The sequence below is a fragment of the Oncorhynchus gorbuscha genome, linkage group LG26, assembly GCF_021184085.1.
Source record: "Oncorhynchus gorbuscha isolate QuinsamMale2020 ecotype Even-year linkage group LG26, OgorEven_v1.0, whole genome shotgun sequence".
NCBI classification, from domain to species: Eukaryota; Metazoa; Chordata; class Actinopteri; order Salmoniformes; family Salmonidae; genus Oncorhynchus; species Oncorhynchus gorbuscha.
The window spans coordinates 40,640,378-40,664,495 of NC_060198.1; the positions used below are offsets into that span (position 1 = coordinate 40,640,378).

Sequence of the window (24,118 nt, forward strand, 5' to 3'; positions counted from 1 at the left end):
TCACCCATACCCAGGTACCCTTCACCCATACCCAGTTAGCCTTCACCCATACCCAGTTAGCCTTCATCCATACCCAGTTAGCCTTCACCCATACCCAGTTACCCTTCACCCATACCCAGTGACCCAGTTACCATTCACCCATACCCAGTTACCCAGTTACCCTTCACCCATACCCAGTTACCCTTCACCCATACCTAGTTACCCTTCACCCATACCCAGTTACCCTTCACCCATACCCAGTGACCCAGTTACCCTTCACCCATACCCAGTTACCCTTCACCCATACCCAGTTACCCTTCACCCATACCCAGTTACCCTTCACCCATACCCAGTTACCCTTCACCCATACCCAGTTACCCTTCTCCCATACCCAGTTACATTTACATTTACATTTAAGTCATTTAGCAGACGCTCTTATCCAGAGCGACTTACAAATTGGTGCATTCACCTTATGACATCCAGTGGGACCCTTCACCCATAACCAGGTACCCTTCACCCATACCCAGTTACCCTTCACCCATACCCAGTTACCCTTCACCCATACCGAGTTACCCTTCACCCATACCCAGTCACCCATACCCAGTTACCCTTCACCCATACCCAGTCACCCTTCACCCATACCCAGTCACCCTTCACCCATACCCAGTTACCCTTCACCCATACCCAGGTACCCTTTACCCATACCCAGTTACCCTTCACCCATACCCAGTTACCCTTCACCCATACCCAGGTACCCTTTACCCATACCCAGTTACCCTTCACCCATACCCAGTTACCCTTCACCCATACCCAGTTACCCTTCACCCATACCCAGTCACCCATACCCTTCACCCATACCCAGTTACCCTTCACCCATACCCAGTCACCCATACCCTTAACCCATACCTGACCAGAGAGAGACAGACAAAGCCAGAGAGAAGGGAGAAAGACAAACAAACATGGAAGAAATCATGAGAGGGAGAATATCCTCTCTAATACACAGTAACTCAAGTAGTTCCATAGGACTCTGTGACGGGTCTGGGAGTGCTTTGTGCATTACTTGTGCATTACTAGCATGTATGTATGCTACGCTGTGAGTGTGTGCGGTGTGTGTGTTTGTTCTGAAGTTTATATGCTATGTGCTGCATAGGTTGCAATAGAATGACATCTGAAAAATACTTCAGAAAGAATTAATGCATTATTGACGGATCCACTTTGATAAAAGACATAGGTTGAAATGGTAATTAACACATGAGGATACTGTAAGTCAACAGCAAATCAACTATTGCTCAAGTGTAACTTCACTTGCATATCATGATTTTTTTGGTAGACATTTCTATGTGTATTTCTGATATCAAATCCTTAATCTCCTTTGTGTGTAATCTTCACAGATCCTCTGCTGTGTGTGTGTGTGTGTGTGTGTGTGTGTGTGTGTGTGTGTGTGTGTGTGTGTGTGTGTGTGTGTGTGTGTGTGTGTGTGTGTGTGTGTGTGTGTGTGTGTGTGTGTGTGTGTGTGTGTGTGTGTGTTGACCAGTGAGCCAATATTCCCTAATATAAATAGCAACGCATGTATAATGGCAAGGTGGACTCAGATACAGTATGAACATTCTTGCACATGTGTCAAAGCCTGCATCAATCCCTATTATGTAAATCACTTTATCTGGCCTTCCATGCACGTCTTCATGAACACCTCCCATCTTCCCTTCCCAAGTATTACCTTTTCAAACAGTCCCCCCCAGAGGTCCTAAACCCTGTTCCCCACTGGTCCCCCTCCAGGCAGGGTGGGGCTCAGTCTGAGGGACAGTGGTGGCTGTTGATCCAGAGCAGGTCGTCCAGCACACCCCAGTGCAGGTAGAGGATGGAGCCCACCACCAGCACGTGCATGATCTGGTGGCTGTTGCACCAGTAGTCAAAGAGGCCCGGGCGGAAGCGCTCTGGGATGCGCGAGATGTTGATGATCCCGCCCAGTACAGCCAGCGCGTCCATGGTGAGGAAGTGTTGCAGCGAGGTGGGGCTGCCGCCGCCCACACCCACCCAGCGCAGCAGGAAGAAGGAGAAGCGGAACAGGGCCTGCCAGGCAAAGGAGCGCAGGCGCCGCACGCTACTCCGCGCCGTGATGGCCGAGTAGATAGCGTAGCTGGACAGCAGGATGTAGACGAGCAGAGCCACTGTGCGGGTGAATGGGTAGCACAGCAGGGTGCTGTAGACGATGGGCAGCGCTCCTGAGGCAAACACAACACACAAAGTCAGAGGCAGTTAGTCATTGAACTACACCACAACAAATATTCCCATCCCAGAGAATCATGCACACAAAGCAGCCATCAAGGCAAAGGGGTTGTCACGCCCTGGTCGAAGTAATGTATGTTTGTCTTCATTTATTTGGTCAGGCCAGGGTGTGACATGGGTTATTGTGGTGCGTTTTTGTCATGGGGTTTTTGTGGGGTGTCTAGCATAGTCTATGGCTGCCTGAGGCGGTTCTCAATCAGAGTCAGGTGATTATCGTTGTCTCTGATTGGGAACCATATTTAGGCAGCCATATTCTTTTGAGTATGTCGTGGGTGATTGTTCCTGTCTCTGTGTTAGTTGTCACCAGATAGGCTGTATAGGTTTTCACGTTCCGTTTGTTGTTTTTGTATTGTTCATGTTTTTTCTTTATTAAAGATGTATCGAACTAACCATGCTGCATTTTGGTCCAACTCTCCTTCAACGGAAGAAAGCTGTTACAGAATCACCCACCACAACTGGACCAAGCAGCGTGGTGACAGGCAGCGGCAGCAGGAGCAACCAAGGTTGGAATATACGACTTGGGAGGAAATAGACAGGTGGGCGGTCAAACCAGAGAGAGTACCGGAGCCCGCCTGGGATTCGCTGGAGCAGTGCGAAGCAGGTTATCGGAGAATGGAGTTGGCGAAGCAGGCATGGCGGCGCGGACGGAAAACCGAGAGTCAGCCCCAAAAATGTATTGGGGGGAGGCTCAGGGAGAGTGTGGCAGAGTCAGGGTTCAGACCTGAGCCAACTCCCCCTGTTTACCGTAAGGAGCCATGGATGTTATCGGAGCTATCGGCGAAGCTGAGGGCTGAGTCTGAGAGGGTCGAGGAATTATTGGACAGAATGGAGGAGAGTGAACAGATGGGAGATGAGGAGACACTCGAGGAGTTATTAATAGAATTGGAGGAGAGTGAAGAGAGAGAGCAGTTGATTTGGCGTAGTATGCAAGATAGTCGCCCGACGGAGCGTGTCGGGGATTTGATGGCACCTGGGTCAGCGCTCCATACTCGTCCTGAGGTGCGTGTTAGTCGGCTGGTGAAGATTGTGCCAGTCTCACGCATCAGGCCTCCTGTGCACCTCCCTAGCCTTGCACGTCCTGTGCCAGTCCTGCTCTCAGGCTCTCCAGTACGCCTTCACGGTCCGGTCCATCCTGTGCCACCTTCACACACCAGTCCTCCGGTGGCAGCTCCTCGCACCAGGCTTCCTGTGCGTGTCCTCGGTCCAGTACCACCAGTACCAGCACCACGCACCAGGCCTTCAGTGCGTCCCGCCTGTTTAGCGCTGCCAGAGCCTTTCTCCTCTCCTGCGCTGTCGGAGCCTCCCGCCTGTTCAGCGCTGTCGGAGCCTTCCTTCTCTCCAGTGCTGCCGGAGTCTCCTGCCTGTTCAGCGCAGCCAGAGCCTTCCTCCTCTCCTGTGCTGCCGGAGTCTCCCGCCTGTTCAGCACAGCCAGAGCTGCCAGTCTGCATGGAGCAGCCAGAGCTACCAGTTTGCATGGAGCAGATGGAGCTGCCAGTCTGCATGGAGCAGCCGGAGCAGTTAGATCCGCCAGTCAGCCAGGATCCGCCAGTCAGCCAGACTCTTCCAGATCCGCCAGTCAGCCAGACTCTTCCAGATCCGCCAGTCAGCCAGACTCTTCCAGATCCGCCAGTCAGCCAGACTCTTCCAGATCCGCCAGTCAGCCAGACTCTTCCAGATCCGCCAGTCAGCCAGACTCTTCCAGATCCGCCAGTCAACCAGACTCTTCCAGATCCGCCAGTCAACCAGACTCTTCCAGATCCGCCAGTCAACCAGACTCTTCCAGATCCGCCAGTCAACCAGACTCTTCCAGATCCGCCAGTCAACCAGACTCTTCCAGATCCGCCAGTCAACCAGACTCTTCCAGATCCGCCAGTCAACCAGACTCTTCCAGATCCGCCAATCAACCAGACTCTTCCAGATCCGCCAGCCAGCCAGGAGCTGCCGGAGCCAACTACCTGCCTGAGCTTCCTCTCAGTGCTGAGCTTCCTCTCAGTGCTGAGCTTCCTCTCTGTGCTGAGCTTCCCCTCTGTGCTGAGCTTCCCCTCAGTCCCGAGCTTCCTCTCAGTCCCGAGCTACCCCTCAGTCCCGAGCTGCCTCAGTTCCGAGCTGCCCCTCAGTCCCGAGCTGCCCCTCAGTCCCGAGCTGCCCCTCAGTCCAGTGGGGTTCTGGGTGAGGACTACTAGGCCATGGTCGGCGGCGAGGGTGGACTATCCCAGGACGCGAGGGGGAGGAACTAAAGACATTGATGGAGTGGGGTCCACTTCCCGAGCCGGAGCCGCCACCATGGACAGACGCCCACCCAGACCCTCCCTATTGTTTTGATGTGCGTCCGGGAGTCCGCACCTTAGGGGGGGGGGGTTCTGTCACGCCCTTGTCAAAGTAATGTATGTTTGTCTTCATTTATTTGGTCAGGCCAGGGTGTGACATAGGTTATTGTGGTGCGTTTTTGTCATGGGGTTTTTGTGGGGTGTCTAGCATAGTCTATGGCTGCCTGAGGCGGTTCTCAATCAGAGTCAGGTGATTATCGTTGTCTCTGATTGGGAACCATATTTAGGCAGCCATATTCTTTGAGTATGTCGTGGGTGATTGTTCCTGTCTCTGTGTTAGTTGTCACCAGATAGGCTGTATAGGTTTTCACATTCCGTTTGTTGTTTTTGTATTGTTCGTGTTTTTTCTTTATTAAAGATGTATCGAACTAACCACGCTGCATTTTGGTCCGACTGTCCTTCAAAGGAAGAAAGCCGTTACAGGGGTGGCTACTTTGAAGAATCTCAAATAGAAAATATATTTTGAATTGTTTAACACTTTTTTGGTTACTACTAGTAAAAAATAAAATAAAAACCCAGGAATGAGTAGGTATGTCCAAACTTTTGACTTGTACTATATTATATAGATGACTTTCCTGTCAAAATAAAGGTTTAATAATAATAATAATAATAATAATACTTTATTAGGTAGTTACTATAGTCATTATTTATGCGATGGGAAAATGTTTTTATTTTTATTAGGTTATGCATGTGCTCTTTATGACAAAGTGTGAATTCAAACTTTTTTCCCCCCTACCAAGTTAAACATCTTGAAATGCACCAAATTGCTGGAACGACCCACTGGTTATTGGATACTCAAGATGATTTGCATATATGTAAATTAAAAATGGATTGCACAAAAAGAGTGCACCAGAGTGTACACAGAAAACAAAAGGCAGGAAGAGAAATAAAAGAGGAGATAAAAAGGTAGAGAGAATGAAAGAAAGAATGAGAGAGTAGAGAGCTTTTAGTTGCTACCCAGAAGCCCCTCTGCTTACCCAGCGTGTTGATCATGCAGATGCCACACATGTCGAGGGTGAGAAGGGTGTGGTAGACAGGCTCTCCTCCCTCGTGGTTCATGAAGAGGTGGTAGAGCACAGAGCCCAGCTGGGGGGACAGGCAGGCCAGGAAGTGGACCACACCCAGCCATGTCACACTGATCTGGGACCAGGGGAAGTTGAGCGGGATGAGGAACAGGAAGCAGAGCAGAGGGATACCTGTCAGGAAGGGATGAAGGGGATAAACAGGGTTCGGTCAAATAGGCCTAAATCTTGCTGATAACTAGCACCAGATTTACCAATACAAAACGCTTGCAGTTTACACTACTGTACTGGATAGTTTATTTTCACCTGTTATTATATTCCTATGAAATTACAAAAAAATTCAAATGTGTTATGAATTTCCAATCACATTAGCAATACGGCATAGCGCTACTGCATAGACACCTTTTTCCACCTTCCACAAGCTCTTGTTTAGCTTCAGCAACAACTACTGCTGCACTACAGGGCAATCCCACGGTAACAGAATTACACAGAGACTGTATGGCAAGCAAAGAACAACTATGTACAATGACTACTTTGACCAACTTACACACCAGGGTTCTCCCCGGGATATTTTAACAAGGAGGTTCTGCAGAGTACAGCCAAGATTTATGAACACCTGTAACTGCAATTTCCTGCAATCTAGAGCAAACAATGGCCTTATATGATAACAAATTAAGTATTTTTTACTTAATGGTTCGGTCCTGTAGACAATGAGTCATGTGGCAGGCAAACAGGCACCCAGTTACTGTTTGATTGAACACTAGGTTTTCAACGTTAGGTGTTCAACGCTAGGCATAAGTGACTTTGAGCGTGGTACGATTGGCCAGTATCTCAGAAATGGCCGGCCTCCTGGGATTTTTACGCACGACAGTGTCTAGGGTTTACTGAGAACGGTGCGACCAACAAAAAGCATTCAGCCAGCGTAGCCCTGTGGGCGAAAACAGCTTGTTGATGAGAGAGGTCAAAAGGAGAATGGCAAGAATTGTGCAAGCTAACAGAACAGGCAGACGACCACACCGGGTTCCACTCTTATCAGCTAAAAACAAGAAGAGGAGGTTCCTATTGGAACGTGATCACCAACACTGGACAACTGAGGAATGGAAAAACTTTTCCTGGTCCGACTAATCACGGTTGCAGTTATGTCATGTTGACGGCAGAGTCAGGATTTGGCCTAAGCTGCATGAGTCCATGGCTCCATCCTGCTGTCAACGGTACAGACTGGTGGCGGTGGTGTAATGGTGTTGGAAATGTTTTCCTGCCACACGTTAAGTCCCTTGTTACCAACTGAGCCATGTTTGAACACCAACCACACCTTGTAGAATCCATGCCCTGAAGAATTCAGGCTGTTCTGGAAGCAAGAGGGGGGTCTGACCCGGTACTAGATGGGTGTACCTAATAAACTGGCCACTGAGTGCAAGTGCCTTTAGAAAGTATCCATACCCCTTCACTTATTCCACATTTTGTTGTTACAGACGGAATTCTAAATGAATTAAATAGATGTATTTTCTCACCCATCTGCACACAATACCCTATAACGACAAAGTGAAAACGTATTTTTTCAAGATGTTTGCAAATTTATTGAAAATGAAATACAGAAATATCTCATTTACATAAGTATTCACACTCTTTTGCTTTGACACACTTCACTACAACTTGGTTGGAGTCCACCTATTGCCAATTCAATTTTTTGGACATGATTTAGTAAGAAACACACCTGTCTATATATGTCAGAGGTGAAATAATCCCATGAAGTCCAAGGAACTAGTACATCTCCAAGATTGTGATGAGGCATATATCTGGGGAAGGGTATAAAACAACTTGTAGAGAGTTGAAAGTTTCCAAGATCACAGTGGTCTCCATCATTGGGAAATTTAAAAAAGATGGAACTATCCAGACTCTGCATAGAGTTGGCCTTCTGACAAAATGGAGCAACCGGGCAAGAAGGACCTTGGTCAGGGAGGTGACCAAGAACCCAACGACCACTGACAGAACTACAGAGTTCCTTGGCTGAGATGGGAAAACCTGCCAGAAGGACAACAGTCTCTACAGCACTTTAATGGAAAGTGTCCAGACAGATGCCACTTCTGAGAAAAAGCCACGACAGCATGCCTGGAGTTTGCAAAAATGCACGTGAAAGATTGATAGCATAAGGCTAAATATTCTGTGATCTGATGAGACAAATTGGACTATTTGGCCTGAATGCAAAGCGCTATGTCTGGAGAAAACCAGGCACAGAACACCAACCATCTAACACCATCCCTACTGTGCAGCTAGCAGCATGATACTATGGACATGCTTTTCAGCTGCAGGGATTGGGAAACTGATAGAAGGAACAATGAATGGAGCCAAATACAGGCAAATCCTTGATGAGAACTTGCTTCAGAGTGCAAATGGCCTTAGACTGGGGAGAAGATTTACGTTCCAACAGATTTACGTTCCCTCCAATCTTTGGAGGGAGTTGAAAGTCAGTGTTGCCCAGCAACAGCCCTAAAACATCACTGCTCTAGAGGAGATCTGCATGGAGGAATGGGCCAAAATACCAGCAACAGTGTGACAAAACCTGGTGAAGAATTACAGAAAACGTTTGACCTCTGTCATCGCCAACAAAGGGTATATAACAAAGTATTGAGATAAACTTTTGTTATTGACCAAATACTTATTTTCCACCATCATTTGCAAATAAATTCATTAAAAATCCTACAATGTGATTTTCTGGATTTTTTTCTCAATTTGTCTGTCATAGTTGAAGTGTACCTATGATGAAAGTTACAGGCCTCTCTCATCTTTTTAAGTGGGAGAACTTGCACAATTGGTGGCTGACTAAATACTTTTTTGCCCCACTGTACAGCCAAAGCAATGCTGGAATGCTTTAATCCTATTGAACATCTGTGGAAAGACTAAGATTGCTGTTCACCGCCACTCCCCATCTAACTTAACAGAACTTGAGAAAAAACACAAATTCAGATGTGCAAAGCTGATACAGACATACCCAAGACGACTCAAAACTGTAATCACCGCCAAAGGTTCTTCTGCAATGTATTGACTCATGGGTGTGAATACTTATTTAAATGAGATTTCTGCATTTAATTTTCAATACATTTGCAAAAATGTTTAAAACATGTTTTCACTTTGTCATTATGGGGTATTGTGTGTAGATGGATGAGAGAATTATTTTTAAAATCCATTTTGAATTTAGGCTGTAAAAAAAAAAAGAGGTATAAGTCAAGGGGTATGAATACTTTCTGAAGGCACTGTTTTTTTTTCTCTTACGTTTTTGGGAGATCCATGAACAGTAAATACAATTAAAACATTTACTGGAAAACAGTGCAGATGCAAAGATCACAGTTCTTTCCTGTGAAAAAGCGCAGTGTAATTCCGTTACCATGGAATTACCCTTAAACTACAGAGATGTGTTGTAGGTTGCTTCACTTAGGCTATTGGGATGTGCTTAGTGAGCAAAATCAGGTCCTTGAAATTTGATACACACATATCACTCCTCCACATCCTGCCTTCTTCCCGATCTTTCGCTCACTCTGCTTTTCCGAATGTAAAATAATTTGTCCTGGCCAGCCAATGCAATCCAACACCAGAGGAGGCTGGTGGGAGTAGCTATAGGAGGACAGGCTCATTGTATTGGCTGGAATGGTATAAATGGAATGGAGTTAAACATGTGATTTCCATGTTTGATACCGTTCTATTTATTCCATTCCAGCCATTACAATAAGCCCGTCCTCCTATAGCTCCTCCCACCAGCCTCCTGTCTAACATCTATTTTGAGTGTGATCTCTTCTGCACCCCTCCCTCCATACCCTCCCTCAGCACTACTGAACAGTACAACTGGACAGGGTCTCTAAGGCAGCATTTACACAGGCAACCCAATTCTGGGGATTTTCCATTAATTGGTCTTTTGACCAATCACATCAGATTTTTTTCAGAGCTGATCTGATTGGCCCAAAAAACAATTAGTGTAAAAAATATAATTAGATTGCCTGTGTAAACACAGCCGAAGCGGTCCAAAGCTACTCTTTAGACAGGAGTTGCGTGTTTCTATCCAAAAGTATTCCAGCTGTTGAACCTATTGTGCAACTATAGCATGTGGACTCCATTTGTATGATCTTATTTGTTTTTCAGGTGCCATATATTACCAAAAATGGGACCTGTGTGACTTTATCAACTTGAAATATATAAATATATACCATTTAGCAGACGCTTTCACCCAATGAGACCCAATGAGTCATACATCCGTATTTATGTAGCCTATTTTCTGAATGCTATTATGCTGCAAGAATAATGCAATAACCTTTTTCTCTGAATGACAAACCTTTTTCACTGAATGACAAACCTTTTTTTCTGAACATCCTTTTTCTTTTAATTACTTTCTCTGAATGACAAATTGCATAGTAAGGGAGAGGCTAAGCTGCCTGCCAATCAATCAATCATTCCTGGTCTTAATAAAGGATTCCTCTTCCTTTCAGGAATACATTCCCCCCTGCCCTGGTGATCACGAATCCTGTCTGTTTTAATGACTGCTGGCAGGGTGTGCTGTAAGTAAAATGGAAGGAGTTGGCTGACACTAAAACTCAACACTCAACAAGTTGACTTCACTTGAGGTCATCAAGAATCCTATGCTAGAGACCATGGTTTCATATGCAATCTTGGTCAATCTGAAAAGGAAGAGGATTTTTAGAGAGCCTTAGCCTTAGCCTTCTCCTTCTCTGCCCAACACATATACTGAAATTATAAGAGTATGTGGGCAAATTCATTGTTATTCACTTGTTACCAGACTTTCTGACATAATTACCACGTTATTACCAGTTTATTCTGTGCTGTAATGTACTACCAAGTGCAACCAAAACTTTACATAAAGCTTATTATATCAGTCATCAGTTGGTGATGAGATTTGTCTTTGGTTTTGCCTATGGTAACTTACTGTGATTCAACTAACTACAATAGCCAGCTGCTTGCTCGTTAGCTAGCCAGCTAACACTTTCCATGGCTGCTGTCACTGGTCATAGTACGGAGCGACTTCAGTGCCAACAGAAACTTTATTTGAATTCAACAGTTTTGAATTTGTAATGCACAAATTGAATCATTGAATAAATACATTTCACTTGTATTTCATGATTGAAAACGGAATTGAATTAATGTTTTTAAAGTTTAATTTCAATTGAATTAAATACATTTTCAAATTCAGTTCTCTAAATTCAGATTCAAAACCAGAGGCATGTTGCTTTGTCAGCAAGAAATGGTAGAAGTTAACAGATTGAATCAAACATTCCACAGGTTGAACAGGTTTCCGGCAGTTCCTGAAGCCAATGTGGCATGTTTATTTTATTTTCTTCTGATTAATTTGGCTCTAATGTGTGTACCATTTTGGCTATAAGCTATTATGACCCCATTCCTGAATGGGACTCTCTAAGACTCTCTTGAATATTGTTGTTCCTTCTGTTCCCCTCTATGATGCACACAGGACACGCAATAGAGTGTGACAAAAATAAATGCAATTTGGCCCCCATAAGAATATAGTTGAATTGCCCTGTCATAGCCCTTCTGAGGATAGCTTTTCCACTCCCTATTTAATCTTGCTCTTGTGACTGACTGGGTTTGAACCGGATCTCCAGCATGTCATAAGACTTTGTTAGCCCATTTAGCTAAATCCCATATGGATGAGTTCAGGAAGCTAAAAAGTCTTCAAGTGTCTACAGCAAGGGCTCCTGAGTGGCCCAGGGGCCTAAGGCACTGCATCTCAGTGCAAGAGGCAGCACTACAATCCCTGGTTCAAATCCAGCCTGAATCACATCTGGCCATAATTGGGAGTCCCACAGGGCGGTGCACAATTGGCCCAGTATTGTAAAAAATTGAATTTGTTCTTAACTGACTTGCCTAGTTAAATAAAGGTTAAATTAAAAAAATAAAGGTTACTCATTAACCTGTTGTGTGTAGGGGGCAGTAATTTGATGTTTGGATGAAAAACATACCCTGGTTTAATAAAGAATTCCTCTTCCTTTCAGGAATAAATTTCCCCCTGCCCTGGTGATCACTAATCCTGTCTGTTTTAATGACTGCTGGCAGGGTGTGCTGTAAGTCAAATGGAAGGAGTTGGAGTTAGTTAAATAAAGGTTAAATTAAAAAATAAAGGTTACTCATTAACCTGTTGTGTGTAGGGGACAGTATTTTGATGTTTGGATGAAAAACATACCCAAATGAAACTGCCTATTTCTCAGGCCAAGAAGCTAGAATATGCATTAGGATAGAAAACACTCTAAAGTTTCCAAAACTGTCAAAATATTGTCTGTGAGTATAACAGAACTGATATTGCAGGCGAAAACCTGAGGAAAATCCAACAAGGAAGTGCCTCTCATTTTGAAAGCTCCCTGTTCCATTGCATGCCTTCCCTCCATTTAAAGGGATATCAAGCAGATTCCTTTCCCTATGTCTTCCAGATGGTGTGAACAGTCTTTAGACATAGTTTTAGCCTTTTATTCTGAAAAATTTGTGTCAGAGGATGGCTGGGTGCCAGCAGAGTTTTGCATGCGCCAACAGCTTGGAGCAGACATTTTCTCTCTCTGTCCTATTGAAAAAGCTGCGGTCTGGTTGAAATATGATTTATTATTTATTGTAAAAACAACCTGAGGATTGATTATGAGTGCAAACATCTGAAGATCGTCAAAGGTAAGCTATTCATTTTATTGCTTTTCTGACTTGTGACCAATCTACTTTGCTGCTAGCTGTTTGTAATGTTTTGTCTACTGAGAGAGATGTCCTCACAAATGCTTGGTTTGCTTTCGCTGTAAATCTTTTTTGAAACCTGACACGCCAGGTGGATTAACAACAAGCTAAGCTGTGTTTTGCTATATTGCACTTGTGATTTCATGACAATTAAATATTTTTAGTAATTTAATTTGAATTTGGCGCTCTGCAAGTCATCGAATGTTGACGAAAATGATCCCGCTAACGGGATGGGGTGCGCCAAAAAGTTTTAAAAGAGTGTGGATCTTGGTTACATTTCACCCACCTTAGACCTCATACTGACGGCATCAATATAACTGACTGGGTTCGAACTCAGGCCTACTGTAGAACAACACTTTCTGTGGCAAACAGAAGCATAAGAATCTGTTTACCACATTTAATGAGAGCACAACAGCGGTGGTTTGGTGATCCATGCATGTGATGAACAACCTTGCCTGAGACCGGAAGACATGATTAGGTTATAACCCAGGTCTCCTGTGTGCCAGACAATGCAACTTTTCAGGTCTCAGAGTACTCATCATGCAAGCATGGTCCATGAACCACCTGTTACACTTCACCCCCCTTTGACCTCCTCCTTGAAGAGACCCATCCAAGTCACAGAACCAATGCCTAGGCTTTAGCTCAACAGGTTAACAAAGTCTTCACCAAGTCAGTCACATTATAATGAGTACCCTTGCCGAAGACTTGAAACTAATATGTCTAACATGTCAAACTAACACGTCTTCAAATCTCAGGCAAGGTTCTCATCACATAAGCATGGTCACAGAAACCACATCCATGTTCCAATTTTAGCTTTCAGCAAAGGGGTCATAATAGCTTATAGCCCAAATAGTTCAAACGCCAGAGACAAATTCACTGGAAGAAGATACATTCAACATGACACATTAGCTTTAGAAAACGCTTGAAACCTGTTTAACACAGAGTGCACGGTTCTCCCCAATGTAAGTGCAGTGCTGCGCCACCTTGTAGACAGGCTGCACCACTATGTAAAAAACATTTTTTTTATTAGCATTTAATAGAGTATTTTTTGCTCTAAATTGGAGGAAATTGCACTTACACTTGTTAAAAATGTAAAAATCTCTGCTCCAGAACTCCCCTCAGCCATACTCTGAGGCACCACCTTGTTAAAATATCCCGGAGAGAACCCTGGAGTGTGTGATTCTATCTGTTATTCCTTGCTAGCAAAGTACCAGGATGATGTCTCTAGTTTTGAATCTGAATTTAAAGAACTAAATTTGATAAGTGAATCTGAACGCATCTGAGAAGTTGAATATATGAAACTTTGCTAAACTTGAAATTATATTTTGTAAACTTAAATACACAGACAATGAAAGCAATATATACCATATTTAAATGTAATATATAAATATTGTATTTGAATATTTAATGCAATTGAAATTGAATTTTAAAACGGAATGCAATATTCATTCAATTCAGTTTCAAATCATGAAGTACAAGTGCAATTCATGAATTCAGTAACTCAATTTGTGCATTACAAATCGAAAATTATAGAATTTATATTGAATATCTTAATACAAAAATATTGAATTCAAATCGTTTCTGTTTGCACTGAAATCGCTCCTTAGCAAAGCCTGCACTGCTCTGTTACTAGCTAGCTAGCAAACCCACTCATTTATTTCTAGAGAAATTTAGCTAGCCAGCCAGCAAGTTATCTTCAGCTCAAAATATTTAAACTCACCATGTGTGTATATGTTTCCCAGTTCGTTGTGCATGTAAAAAAGGCTTCTTATACAGTCTTGGACAGAGGATATTGGTCGGTATCCAGTCAGGACGTATTTGTTGAATTGAAGATGAGGAGGTGAATTCGCCCAGTCTAATAGTCTGGGTCCATTTAAAAATGCCATAGCAACCAAAATAGTTAAAACGACGCCGCCAAAAAAGTAAAATAATGACTGTACACCTATATACACATATAATAGAATTATTGCGAATAAAAATTTATTAGACACCATTGATAAAATCTGGGGGGTTCGCTAGCTATAATGTGCCGCTAGCTACATTGCTAGCTAGCTCCCATTGCTACAGTACTGTAGCGAGCTAGCGACAGAAAATATGTTCTTTCTTTTCAGCACCACTACCCGGTGACAGCGTTTTTATCCCGCTGTTTGCTTTTAAAAACCGATACATGTGTCAACCACAGGGGTTGACAAGGACGAGGCCAACCACATACATGGTGTAAGCCCGTGGTATACATTACATATTACATTTGATTGCCGACATAACACCCAACATCTGTCGGAGGTTAGCTAACACAATATAATTCATGGTAGCTGCTAGCTAGTTACTCAATGTGTCGCTAGCTAGCGTACAACATTCCACGGCACACATTAGCCATAGTTAGTTTATCTACACCGGTTCACCGGTTCACAAGTCCAGTGGCTTTAGCTTAGCTACTTCCATCCGTCACCTTGATACCACTGACTACAGAGGAATGGGTTTAGCGGTCAGATTTCCAATACAGTACTAACGTTAGCAGGTCATAACGTAAAATCAGCTAAACGTTCGAGCACAATCACCTCTATTGTCTTTACAAAAATATCCATATTCTGGTTACAGCTAACTAACCGTAGCTAGTTTGTCACCGACCAACAACTGCAGATGTAGTGCGATGGAACGCGTTAGCGTGCTACTGCTGTGATTTGCACCGGGAGATTTCAAACAAATATGGATAAGGAAGATGTTAACCCGACACCAAAAAATATAGATTTTCGTGTCCAAATCTTCTCTCGTATTGGTACCCCAATTTCCCATAAAGATTTCGTCCAAACTCTTGTTAAATGTGACTCGTTTATTTACCGGCGTCGAGTCCCTCGCATCGGATGATTGATGCCCTGTACCGGTGACGCTCTAATCCAATGTTGGTATAGAGCGGTACTGAAGATAATTATTGCGGGGGACTGACACTGGGTTTTTATGAGAAAACAGCACAAGAGAGACAGGGATACATACCTCACCAGTCACTGTCTGGTATTATTTTGGAATAATGTTTAATAATGGCTGCACCAATAATTAGGCTATCCTCTCTGGAATTTAGGAAAAATGAAGAAGAAACAGTTATTTGTACATTAATCTTACATCTTCTATGTATTTTTCTAATTACTTTCACGTAGTTAACAAATGTAGGCCTACAATAGCAAAGTTTATTTTAAAATACACAAAAATGCACATTGGATAAGAAGGTGAAAGGTTGACTGTAGTGCCAGTCAGGGTGGCGGGAGCCATGTCAATCAACCAGCCCTCGCAGGTTGCGCTCGATGTTCACCCTTCATTAGCCAATAAGAAAGCCTATAACATGAACACGCCATTACTAAACCAATTGGAGCGCAGAATTGTGTTCATGGGGGTGTTCATATATTATATTATTATATGGGTGCGTTTCTATCTGATAGATTCTGTAGTTGTGAGAGCGCAAAGAATAGAGAAAACATATTGTCCCTATATTGTTGGAGGTATGCTTAATAATTCTAATTGACTGTATAGATTGTGATTCAATAAAAAAAAATATTGTTTACCAAAAAGTAATAACTTAGTTACTAGGAGCATATGAATGTTTCTCTAAATATTAATCTAAAATATTGTTTCCACACTTTCTTTCTTTCTTTCTTTCTTTCTTTCTTTCTTTCTTTCTTTCTTTCTTTCTTTCTTTCTTTCTTTCTTTCTTTCTCTTCTCTCTCTCTCTCTCTCTCTCTCTCTCTCTCTCTCTCTCTCTCTCTCTCTCTCTCTCTCTCTCTCTCTCTCTCTCTCTCTCTCTCTCTCTCTCTCAATTATATTTATTGGCATGGGAAACATATATTTACATTGCCAAAGTAAGTGAAATGAATAAACAAAAAAAGGAAAAAAAAGTAAAATAAACAATAAAAAGTGAACAGTAAATATTACACTCACAAGTTCCAAAAGAATAAAGACATTTCAAATGTCATATTATGTCTATATACAGTGTTGAAACGATGTGCAAATCTAGTTAAATAAATATGGGTTGTATTTACAATTGTGTTTGTTCTTCACTGGTTGCCCTTTTCTTGCGGCAACAGGTCATAAATCTTGCTGCTGTGACACTCTGTGGTATTCCATCCAATAGATATGGGAGTTTATCAAAATTGGATTTGTTTTCAAATTCTTGTGGGTCTGTGTAATCTGAGGGAAATATGTGTCTCTAATATGGTCATAAATTTGGGAGGAGGTTAGGAAGTGCAGCTGAGTTTCCACCTCATTTTGTGGGCAGTGAGCACATAGCCAGTCTTTTTGTGAGAGCCAGGTCTGCCTACGGCGACCTTTCTCAATAGGAAGGCTATGCTCACTGAGTCTGTACATAGTCAAAGCTTTCCTTAAATTTGGGTCAGTCACATTGGTCAGTTATTCTGCCACTGTGTATTCTCTGTTTAGGGCCAAATAGTGTTCTAGTTTGCTCTGTTTTTTTGTTAATTCTTTCCAATGTGTCAAGTAATTATCTTTTTGTTTTCTCATGATTTTGTTGGGTCTAAATGTGTTGGTGTCCTGGGTCTCTGTGGGGTCTGTTTGTGTTTGTGAACAGAGACCCAGAACCAGCTTGCTTAAGGGACTGTTTTTCAGGTTCATCTCTCTGTAGGTGATGGCTTTGTTATAGAAGGTTTGGGAATCGCTTCCTTTTAGGTGGTTGTAGAATTTAATGTCTCTTTTCTGGATTTGGATAATTAGTGGGTATCGGCCTAATTCTGCTCTGCATGCATTATTTGGTGTTTTACGTTGTACACAGATTTTTGCACTCTTTCTTTTTCTCCCTCCCGCTCTTTCACTCCCTCTCTCTCTAGATGAGTGGAAGAATGGAATCTTGCTCAAACATGGTTTAACTTCCTACACATTTGATAATGAGCATGGTAGACTGCAGCATGCTGTGGTAGCCATGCTGGTTTTAAGTGTGCCTTGAATTCTAAATAAATCACTGACAGTGTCACCAGCAAAGCACCCCCACACCATTACACCTCCTCCTCCATGCTTCACGGTGGGAACCATACATGCGGATATCATCCGTTCACCTACTCTGCGTCTCACAAAGACACAGCAGTTGGAACCAAAAATCTCAAACCTGGACTCAGCCTAAAGGACAGATTTCCACTGGTCTAATGTCCATTACCTGTGTTTCTTGGTCCAAGCAAGTCTCTTCTTATTATTGGTGTCCTTTAGCAGTGGTTTCTTTGCAGCAATTCAACCCTGATTCAAGCAGTCTCCTGTGAAGCATTTATTTGGGCTGCAATTTCTGAGGCTGGTAACTCCAATGAACTTATCCTCTGCAGCAGAGGTAACTCTGGGTCTTCCTTTCTGTGTTGGTCCTCATGAGAGCCAGTTTCATCATAGAGCTTGATGGTTTTGCGACTGCACTTGAAGAAACATTCAAAATTCCTGATATTTTCCGCATCGACTGACCTTCATGTCTTAAAGTTATGATGGACTGTCATTTCTCATTGCTTATTTAAGCTGTTCTTGCCATACTATGGATTTGGTCTTTTACCAAATAAGGCTATCTTCTGTATACCACCCCTACCTTGTCACAACACAACTGATTGGCTCAAACGCCTTAAGAAGGAAAGAAATTCCACAAATTAACTTTTAACAAGGCACACCTGTTAATTGAAATGCGTTCCAGGTGACTATCTCATGAAGCTGGTTGAGAGAATACCAAGAGTGTGCAAAGCTGTCATCAAGGTAAAGGGAGGCTGGCTGCTTTGAAGAATCTCAAATATAAAATATATTTTGTTAACACTTCTTTGGTTACTACATGATTCCATATATATTATTTCATAGTTTTTGTCACGACTAGTCAAGGTGGGTGGAATCAGGCGCAGAGAGCAAATAATGAATAAAGGTTTATTCTCCGGTGAACAACAATAAACACGGACAACCCAAAATACAAACAGGGTGAAAAATATCCAAAACAGGAATTAACAGACAAACCGGAGAAATAAAACACCGACAGCCGAAACGAAATGTCAAAAACAAACAATCCCTCACAAAACAAGGGCGGGACAACCTACATTATATACAGATACTAATTAACTAACACACAGGTGAAAACAATCAGACAAAACCAACAGATAACCGAAAAGGGATCGGTAGTGGCTAATAGGACGGTGACGACGACCGCCGAGCACAGCCCGAACGGGCAGGAGAGCCAACCTCGGCGGAAGTCGTGACAGTTTTGATGTCTTCACTATTATTATACAATGTAGAAAATAGTCAAAATTAAGAAAACCCCTTCAATGAGTAGGTGTGTCCAAACTTTTGACTGGTACTGTATGCTTGAAGGGTGCTTTCTTTCTTTCTTTTTCGAACCTGAGCCCTAGGACCATGCCTCAGGACTACCTGGGCTGATGACTCCTTGCTGTCCCCAGTCCACCTGGTTGTGCTGCTGCTACAGTTTCAACTGTTCTGCCTGCGGCTATGGAACCCTGACTTGTTCACTGGAAGTGCTACCTTGTCCCAGATCTGCTGTTTTCAACTCTCTAGAGACAGCAGGAGTGGTAGAGATACTCTGAATGATCGGCTATGAAAAGCCAACTGTCATTTACTCCTGAGGTGCTGACCTGTTGCACCCTCTACAACCACTGTGATTATTATTGTTTGACTCTGCTGGTCATCTATGAACATTTGAACATTTTGGCCATGCTCTGTTATAATCTCCACCCGGCACAGCCAGAAGGGACTGGCCATCCCTCATAGCCTGGTTCCTCTCTAGGTTTCTTCCTAGGTTCCAGCCTTTCTTGGGAGTTTTTCCTAGCCACGGCGCTTCTACACCTGCATTGCTTGCTGTTTGGGGTTTTAGGCTGGGTTTCTGTACAGCACTTTGTGACTGATGAAAGAAGGGCTTTATAAATACATTTGATTGATTGAATGATTGATTGCTGTCTTGTTTTCTGTCTTGTTGTGTGTTATGTGTTTGTTGTTATTAGTGTAATGGTGTAATGTCATACGGAACATTTAAAAAACTTTATTGACAAAATTAAAACCATTCTTCAGTTATCTATGGCCAGCTCATATTGCTCTGCCTCTTTTACTGTAACAAACTTATTATATTTGGTCATTTCAGAACATACATGTAGATTGTTATGTTGAATTAGCTGTTCTATAATTGAGAAGGTAAATTCCTTCTTATATCACATTACCAAGGGTTTCCTAGACCTAGAAGGCTATCATTAGCTTCTCAACAGTTTAATTTCATCAACCCACACCACCACTTCAGAGAAATGACAAAGTAAATGGTCTGTCAGATGAAGGCATTTAACTGAAAGACCACTGTCGTATTTTTCCACTGAGCAGCACACCAGACCACCACGCCAACCCCTCTTCCGCTCAATTCTCGCTCTCTGAAACCACAGAATGTTCTATTCTGTGGCAGACACTCTTTTGCGTCGTCTATACTAAACCAACATCCCCTCAACCTTCGATTTGCTCGTCCCGTTTGAGTACGAACACACCTTGTCCTATATCAAAAAGGAACTTAATTACGGTACATTATTGCCCCAGCCTCTCACTCTCACATCCATCACATAGTGGACAGACTGGTCAAAGGTGAGTTTTAATGCTGTATATTTAGTTTTGCTTCGCACCATTTGTATAGAAAGGAAACATACACAAGTAGATATGTGAATATGGACAAAAAATATTATTTTTGAGTACACATTCTAATAATTGGATTTGACTTTGATAGTAGGCACATTTACTACCACATTAGATAACAAAATAAAGAGAAATGGAACAAAATATGCACCAAAAAAACTGTACAGTCATTAAGAGAGTGGCCTTTGAAATAAATAAATAACAAGTGGGATGAAATAGAACAAGATTGAGTTTATGAGAGTGTTATGCTTATACCCTATTATGTATCTCATAGTTGAGGGTCAAGATTCATTTCCATTGAGGATTCAATTCAGGGAATGAATATGATGACGGAACTACAATTCAACAATAACCATTATGTAAATTGGGAATATTTTTGTCGAAGTTCCATGTAGACCAGCACCAAGTTTTCATATGTTAGTGTAAAATATGGTAAACATTGTTAGCTTATGATCTAGCTTATAGGTTACGTTTGCATGCTGACTTGCAATAAGTTATGTATGTTATATCTTGGTCATCAATAATTGTTTTACTTCATAATAATTAACCTTTCATTCACAAATAACCTTTCTTTTCTTCAGCATGAAACAGTGACTTGTAGCTGCCCGTCGCAAACATCTTCTCACCTCATCCAGGATGTCCTTATTGATAGTGTGCCTCTGGGCAGGGCTTATGATGTCCATTCCTCGTCCCAGTTGCCAATCATGCACCATCGGCTCAGCCAATGAGTGCAAAGAGGCAGAATTTGCTCCTGGAACCAACCTAGCAGGGGAAGGCTTTGACATCACCAAAATGAAACGCAAAGGAGCCTTTGTCATTGACATGAACGTGTGGAAACGCAAAGACAAGACCTGCACCCTCTGTAAGAATCCCTATCTGGAAGGGAAACAACAGAGGCTTCCTTTGGCAGTGGTGGATTGGAGACCAAACCACCAGTGTAGTATGAAAGTGTCCAGTAAACTCCATCGCTCCAGTGAGTCTCTCGTCAGCTCCAGTGGCTCTTCTGTGGAGAATAACTGGCAGGTCAATCTAGAGTTAGAGAAGGGATCAATAAGTGGGAAGATTATGCTCGCTGGAACCAACTCCAAATTGGCTGAGTACTCCATGGAGAAAACCAAGAGTGACAAGTTCAGTTTCACAAGCCACAGTGTGTCCTGCGGGTATTACAGGTAAACATCAGGTGGCCCACACAGCATGAGCTCATTTTACCCATGTGTCTCTGTGAAACCTCATCTCAGTTTCCTTTGGGGATTGTAAATACAAGTGTGTTTTTGCATGTTCATTTCATTTTATGAGGGCTTGTCTGTATCCATACAACATTAACCCCCCTCTCTCTTTTCTCTCTCCACAAATAGCTATCGAGTATCCGGCCAGCCCAAGTTACACCAAGAATTCAAGACAGCAGTGAAGAATCTCCCCAAAATATATCAACAAGAAAACAAACAACGTTATTACAAGCTTATTGATAACTTTGGCACGCATTACATTACCAAGGTGAGGGAGAGAGATGGTCAACATCAATGTGGTAAATCATCAAGGCAATAGGCACCCAAACTACATATCAAAATTAGGGATGTTTGCCCCTAGATGTGCAGTTTACTGGCATCTCTCTGGGAAATTACATTACTTTCTACCTCTCATCCTGTGTGTAGGTGAGCCTGGGTGGAACGGTGCAGTCTGTGACCAGTATCAAGCAGTGCCAGGCCAGCCTGCAGGGTCTCAGTGCGGAGGAGGTGAAGATGTGTCTGGATGTGGAGGCGTCTGCCAGTGTGGGTGACAGCAACAGCTTGAAGACTGAGTTCAAGCACTGTCAGGAGGATAAGTCTAAGACAGAGAGCAAGGCCAGCTTCTCCAGTGTCTTCAATGATAGGTGGGGAATTATAGTCTGCTGCTCTTTCACATATAGATTCTCCCTCACACAATTTCTTTAGTTCTGTCTCTCTCTCTCCACACACTTCCCTAATCAATACATACTCTCCCTTGCTGAAATGTGTACTGCCCCTCACACAAACCTTTTCCCCCTCTGACACCCTACAGGTTCACAGAGGTGAAAGGTGGCCACACCACAGAACCAGAGCTCCTCTTCTCTGCTGATAAAGATCCCGCCTCCTACAAGGAATGGCTGAACTCCCTACCACACTATCCGGACATCGTCTCCTATTCGCTGGAATCTCTCCATGAGTTGCTGCCCACCACCAACCCAGCTCGGAAGCACCTGCGCAAGGCCATCAGCGACTACATCCTGGAGAAGGCCTTGTGGAAGAACTGTTCTGAACCCTGTCAAACTGGCATCAAAAGTGACCACAGAGACTCCTGCGTCTGCAACTGCCACAACAACCCCGGGGTGAGCGCCGACTGCTGCCCCACCCGCAAGGGCCTGGTGCGGGTGGTCATCACTGTTCAGAGAGGGGCCAACCTGTGGGGAGACCACACCACTGCCACTGACGGCTACGTGAAGGTGGCTTTCGCAGGCCAGATAATCGGACGCACTAAAGTTATCTACAACAACAACAACCCCAGCTGGGCAATGAGCTATGATCTGGGAACCGTAGATCTGTCAACCAGTAAGAAGCTGAGATTTGAGGTGTGGGACGAGGACGACAAGTGGAACGACGACTTGTTAGGAGAATGTGAGAAGGAGCTGACAGCCGGGGTGAAGGAGGATCTCTGCAACCTCCAGCATGGCCAAATGTTCTACAAGTGGGAGGCGGTGTGTGCCCCCAGTCTAGGTGGCCCCGCCTGTATGGACTATGTGCCCTCCCCTATGAATCCCCACCTGGAGAAGGTTTATGTGTCTCGCCACTCCCGTCTCATTCCAAAGGACATGCTGGTGAGTATGGGAGTCTTGTTGGACGGACCCAATCTCCATGGCAACAAGAGCCACTGTACAGGGAACAGGGAGTCTGGTCGATCTTAGAGGTATGCATGGTGATCCATGTCAAAACCCCACATCTTTTATTCAGGTAGATTTCTCCAACCTAAAATAATAAAATAAATGTTTTGTTAAAATGTGTTTTGTTTTCTATACTGTATCATTGAACTCCTGAGTGGTGCAGAGGTCTTAGGCACTGCATCTCTGTGCAAGAAGCGTCACTACAGTCCCTGGTTCAAATCACATCTGGCCATTATTGGGAGTCCCATAGGGCGGTGAACAATTGGCCCAGCATTGTCTGTGTTTGGCCGGGGTAGGCCGTCGTTGTAAATTAGAATTTGTTCTTAACTCACTTGCCTAGTTATATAAAGGTTACATTTAAATAAAACAATTGGGACTATTAGTTGCTTGTTTTGTACTTGTTTGTGTTAATTTACGAGGTAGCTTGCATTCAGTTTCAAATTGTTGAATGATTGGGTTACTTTATGCATAATAAAATGCTTATAGCACACACAGGGAGATCTCGTTTATGTTTCAAATGCAAAGTTCTCTGAAGTTAACAATCAGGCAATATGTACATGTTGATGCAAGATGAGCACGTGCAAAGCTGTCATTTATTTTTCTGTCAGGTGTTGTTGTCACGACTTCCGCCGAGGTTGGCTCTCCTGCCTGTTCAGGCTGTGCTCGGCGGTCGTCGTCACCGTCCTATTAGCCACTACCGATCCCTTTTCGGTTATCTGTTGGTTTTGTCTGATTGTTTTCACCTGTGTGTTAGTTAATTAATATCTGTATATAATGTAGGTTGTCCCGCCCCTGTTTTGTGCGGGATTGTTTGTTTTTGTCATTTTGTTTCGGCTGTCGGTGTTTTTGTGTTTTATTTCTCCGGTTTGTCTGTTATTCCTGTTTTGGATATTTTCACCCTGTTTGTATTTTGGGTTGTCCGTGTTTATTTTTGTTCACCGGAGAATAAACCTCTATTTCACTATTTGCTCTCTGCGCCTGATTCCACCCACCTTGACCAGTCGTGACAGCTGTATTGTAACGTTATGTTGCATTTGGTTTCGTTTACTGTATGTGAGATATCAGTTGTTTGAAGGCACAGTTGCATTACTTGAGAGAGGAAGGGCTATGGTTTCCTGTGCACGGATGAAGTTCAGGTGACGCCATGCGAAAGACGAATGAAACGAACTGCCGTGTTGAGATAACGACAAAACTATTTCCATTGTGGAACATGATAAAGGTCTTTGGGGATACATTGTCAGTAATATCAA

The 24,118-nt window shown here is 43.3% G+C and overlaps 2 protein-coding genes across 3 annotated transcripts; one reads left to right on the top strand and one right to left on the bottom strand.

The window, feature by feature from the left end:
• Positions 1–837: 837 nt before the first annotated feature.
• LOC124016526 (progestin and adipoQ receptor family member 4-like) lies at positions 838–15,224 on the bottom strand. Its single transcript, XM_046332108.1, has 3 exons — positions 14,064–15,224; positions 5,570–5,788; positions 838–2,201 (listed from the first exon to the last, which is right to left on the bottom strand). The coding sequence occupies exons 1-3, from the start codon at positions 14,335–14,337 to the stop codon at positions 1,768–1,770; spliced, it is 927 nt and encodes a 308-aa protein (XP_046188064.1). The 5' UTR covers positions 14,338–15,224; the 3' UTR covers positions 838–1,767.
• LOC124016525 (perforin-1-like) lies at positions 12,226–23,073 on the top strand. 2 transcript variants are annotated; one of them, XM_046332107.1, is made up of 5 exons: positions 12,226–12,286; positions 20,557–21,144; positions 21,331–21,469; positions 21,628–21,845; positions 22,013–23,073. In XM_046332107.1, exons 2-5 carry the CDS (start codon positions 20,612–20,614, stop codon positions 22,890–22,892), a joined length of 1,770 nt encoding a protein of 589 aa, XP_046188063.1. In that variant the 5' UTR covers positions 12,226–12,286; positions 20,557–20,611; the 3' UTR covers positions 22,893–23,073. The 2 variants fall into 2 exon arrangements, with proteins under 2 accessions (XP_046188063.1, XP_046188062.1); XM_046332106.1 differs by lacking the exon at positions 12,226–12,286 and adding an exon at positions 19,727–19,927.
• Positions 23,074–24,118: the final 1,045 nt, after the last annotated feature.

What these genes read in the sequence shown, in the direction of transcription:
- LOC124016526 (XM_046332108.1), bottom strand. Translation starts at nt 14,337, where the DNA reads ATGGTGTCTAATAAATTTTTATTCGCAATAATTCTATTATATGTGTAT. An exon ending in GGGAAACATATACACACATG is followed by an intron (nt 5,789 to 14,063) that starts GTGAGTTTAAAT and finishes CCTTCCTGACAG; the next exon opens with GTATCCCTCTGCTCTGCTTC. An exon ending in CTGCATGATCAACACGCTGG is followed by an intron (nt 2,202 to 5,569) that starts GTAAGCAGAGGG and finishes TGTTTGCCTCAG; the next exon opens with GAGCGCTGCCCATCGTCTAC.
- LOC124016525 (XM_046332107.1), top strand. Translation starts at nt 20,612, where the DNA reads ATGTCCTTATTGATAGTGTGCCTCTGGGCAGGGCTTATGATGTCCATT. An exon ending in GCACGCATTACATTACCAAG is followed by an intron (nt 21,470 to 21,627) that starts GTGAGGGAGAGA and finishes TCCTGTGTGTAG; the next exon opens with GTGAGCCTGGGTGGAACGGT. An exon ending in TCCAGTGTCTTCAATGATAG is followed by an intron (nt 21,846 to 22,012) that starts GTGGGGAATTAT and finishes GACACCCTACAG; the next exon opens with GTTCACAGAGGTGAAAGGTG.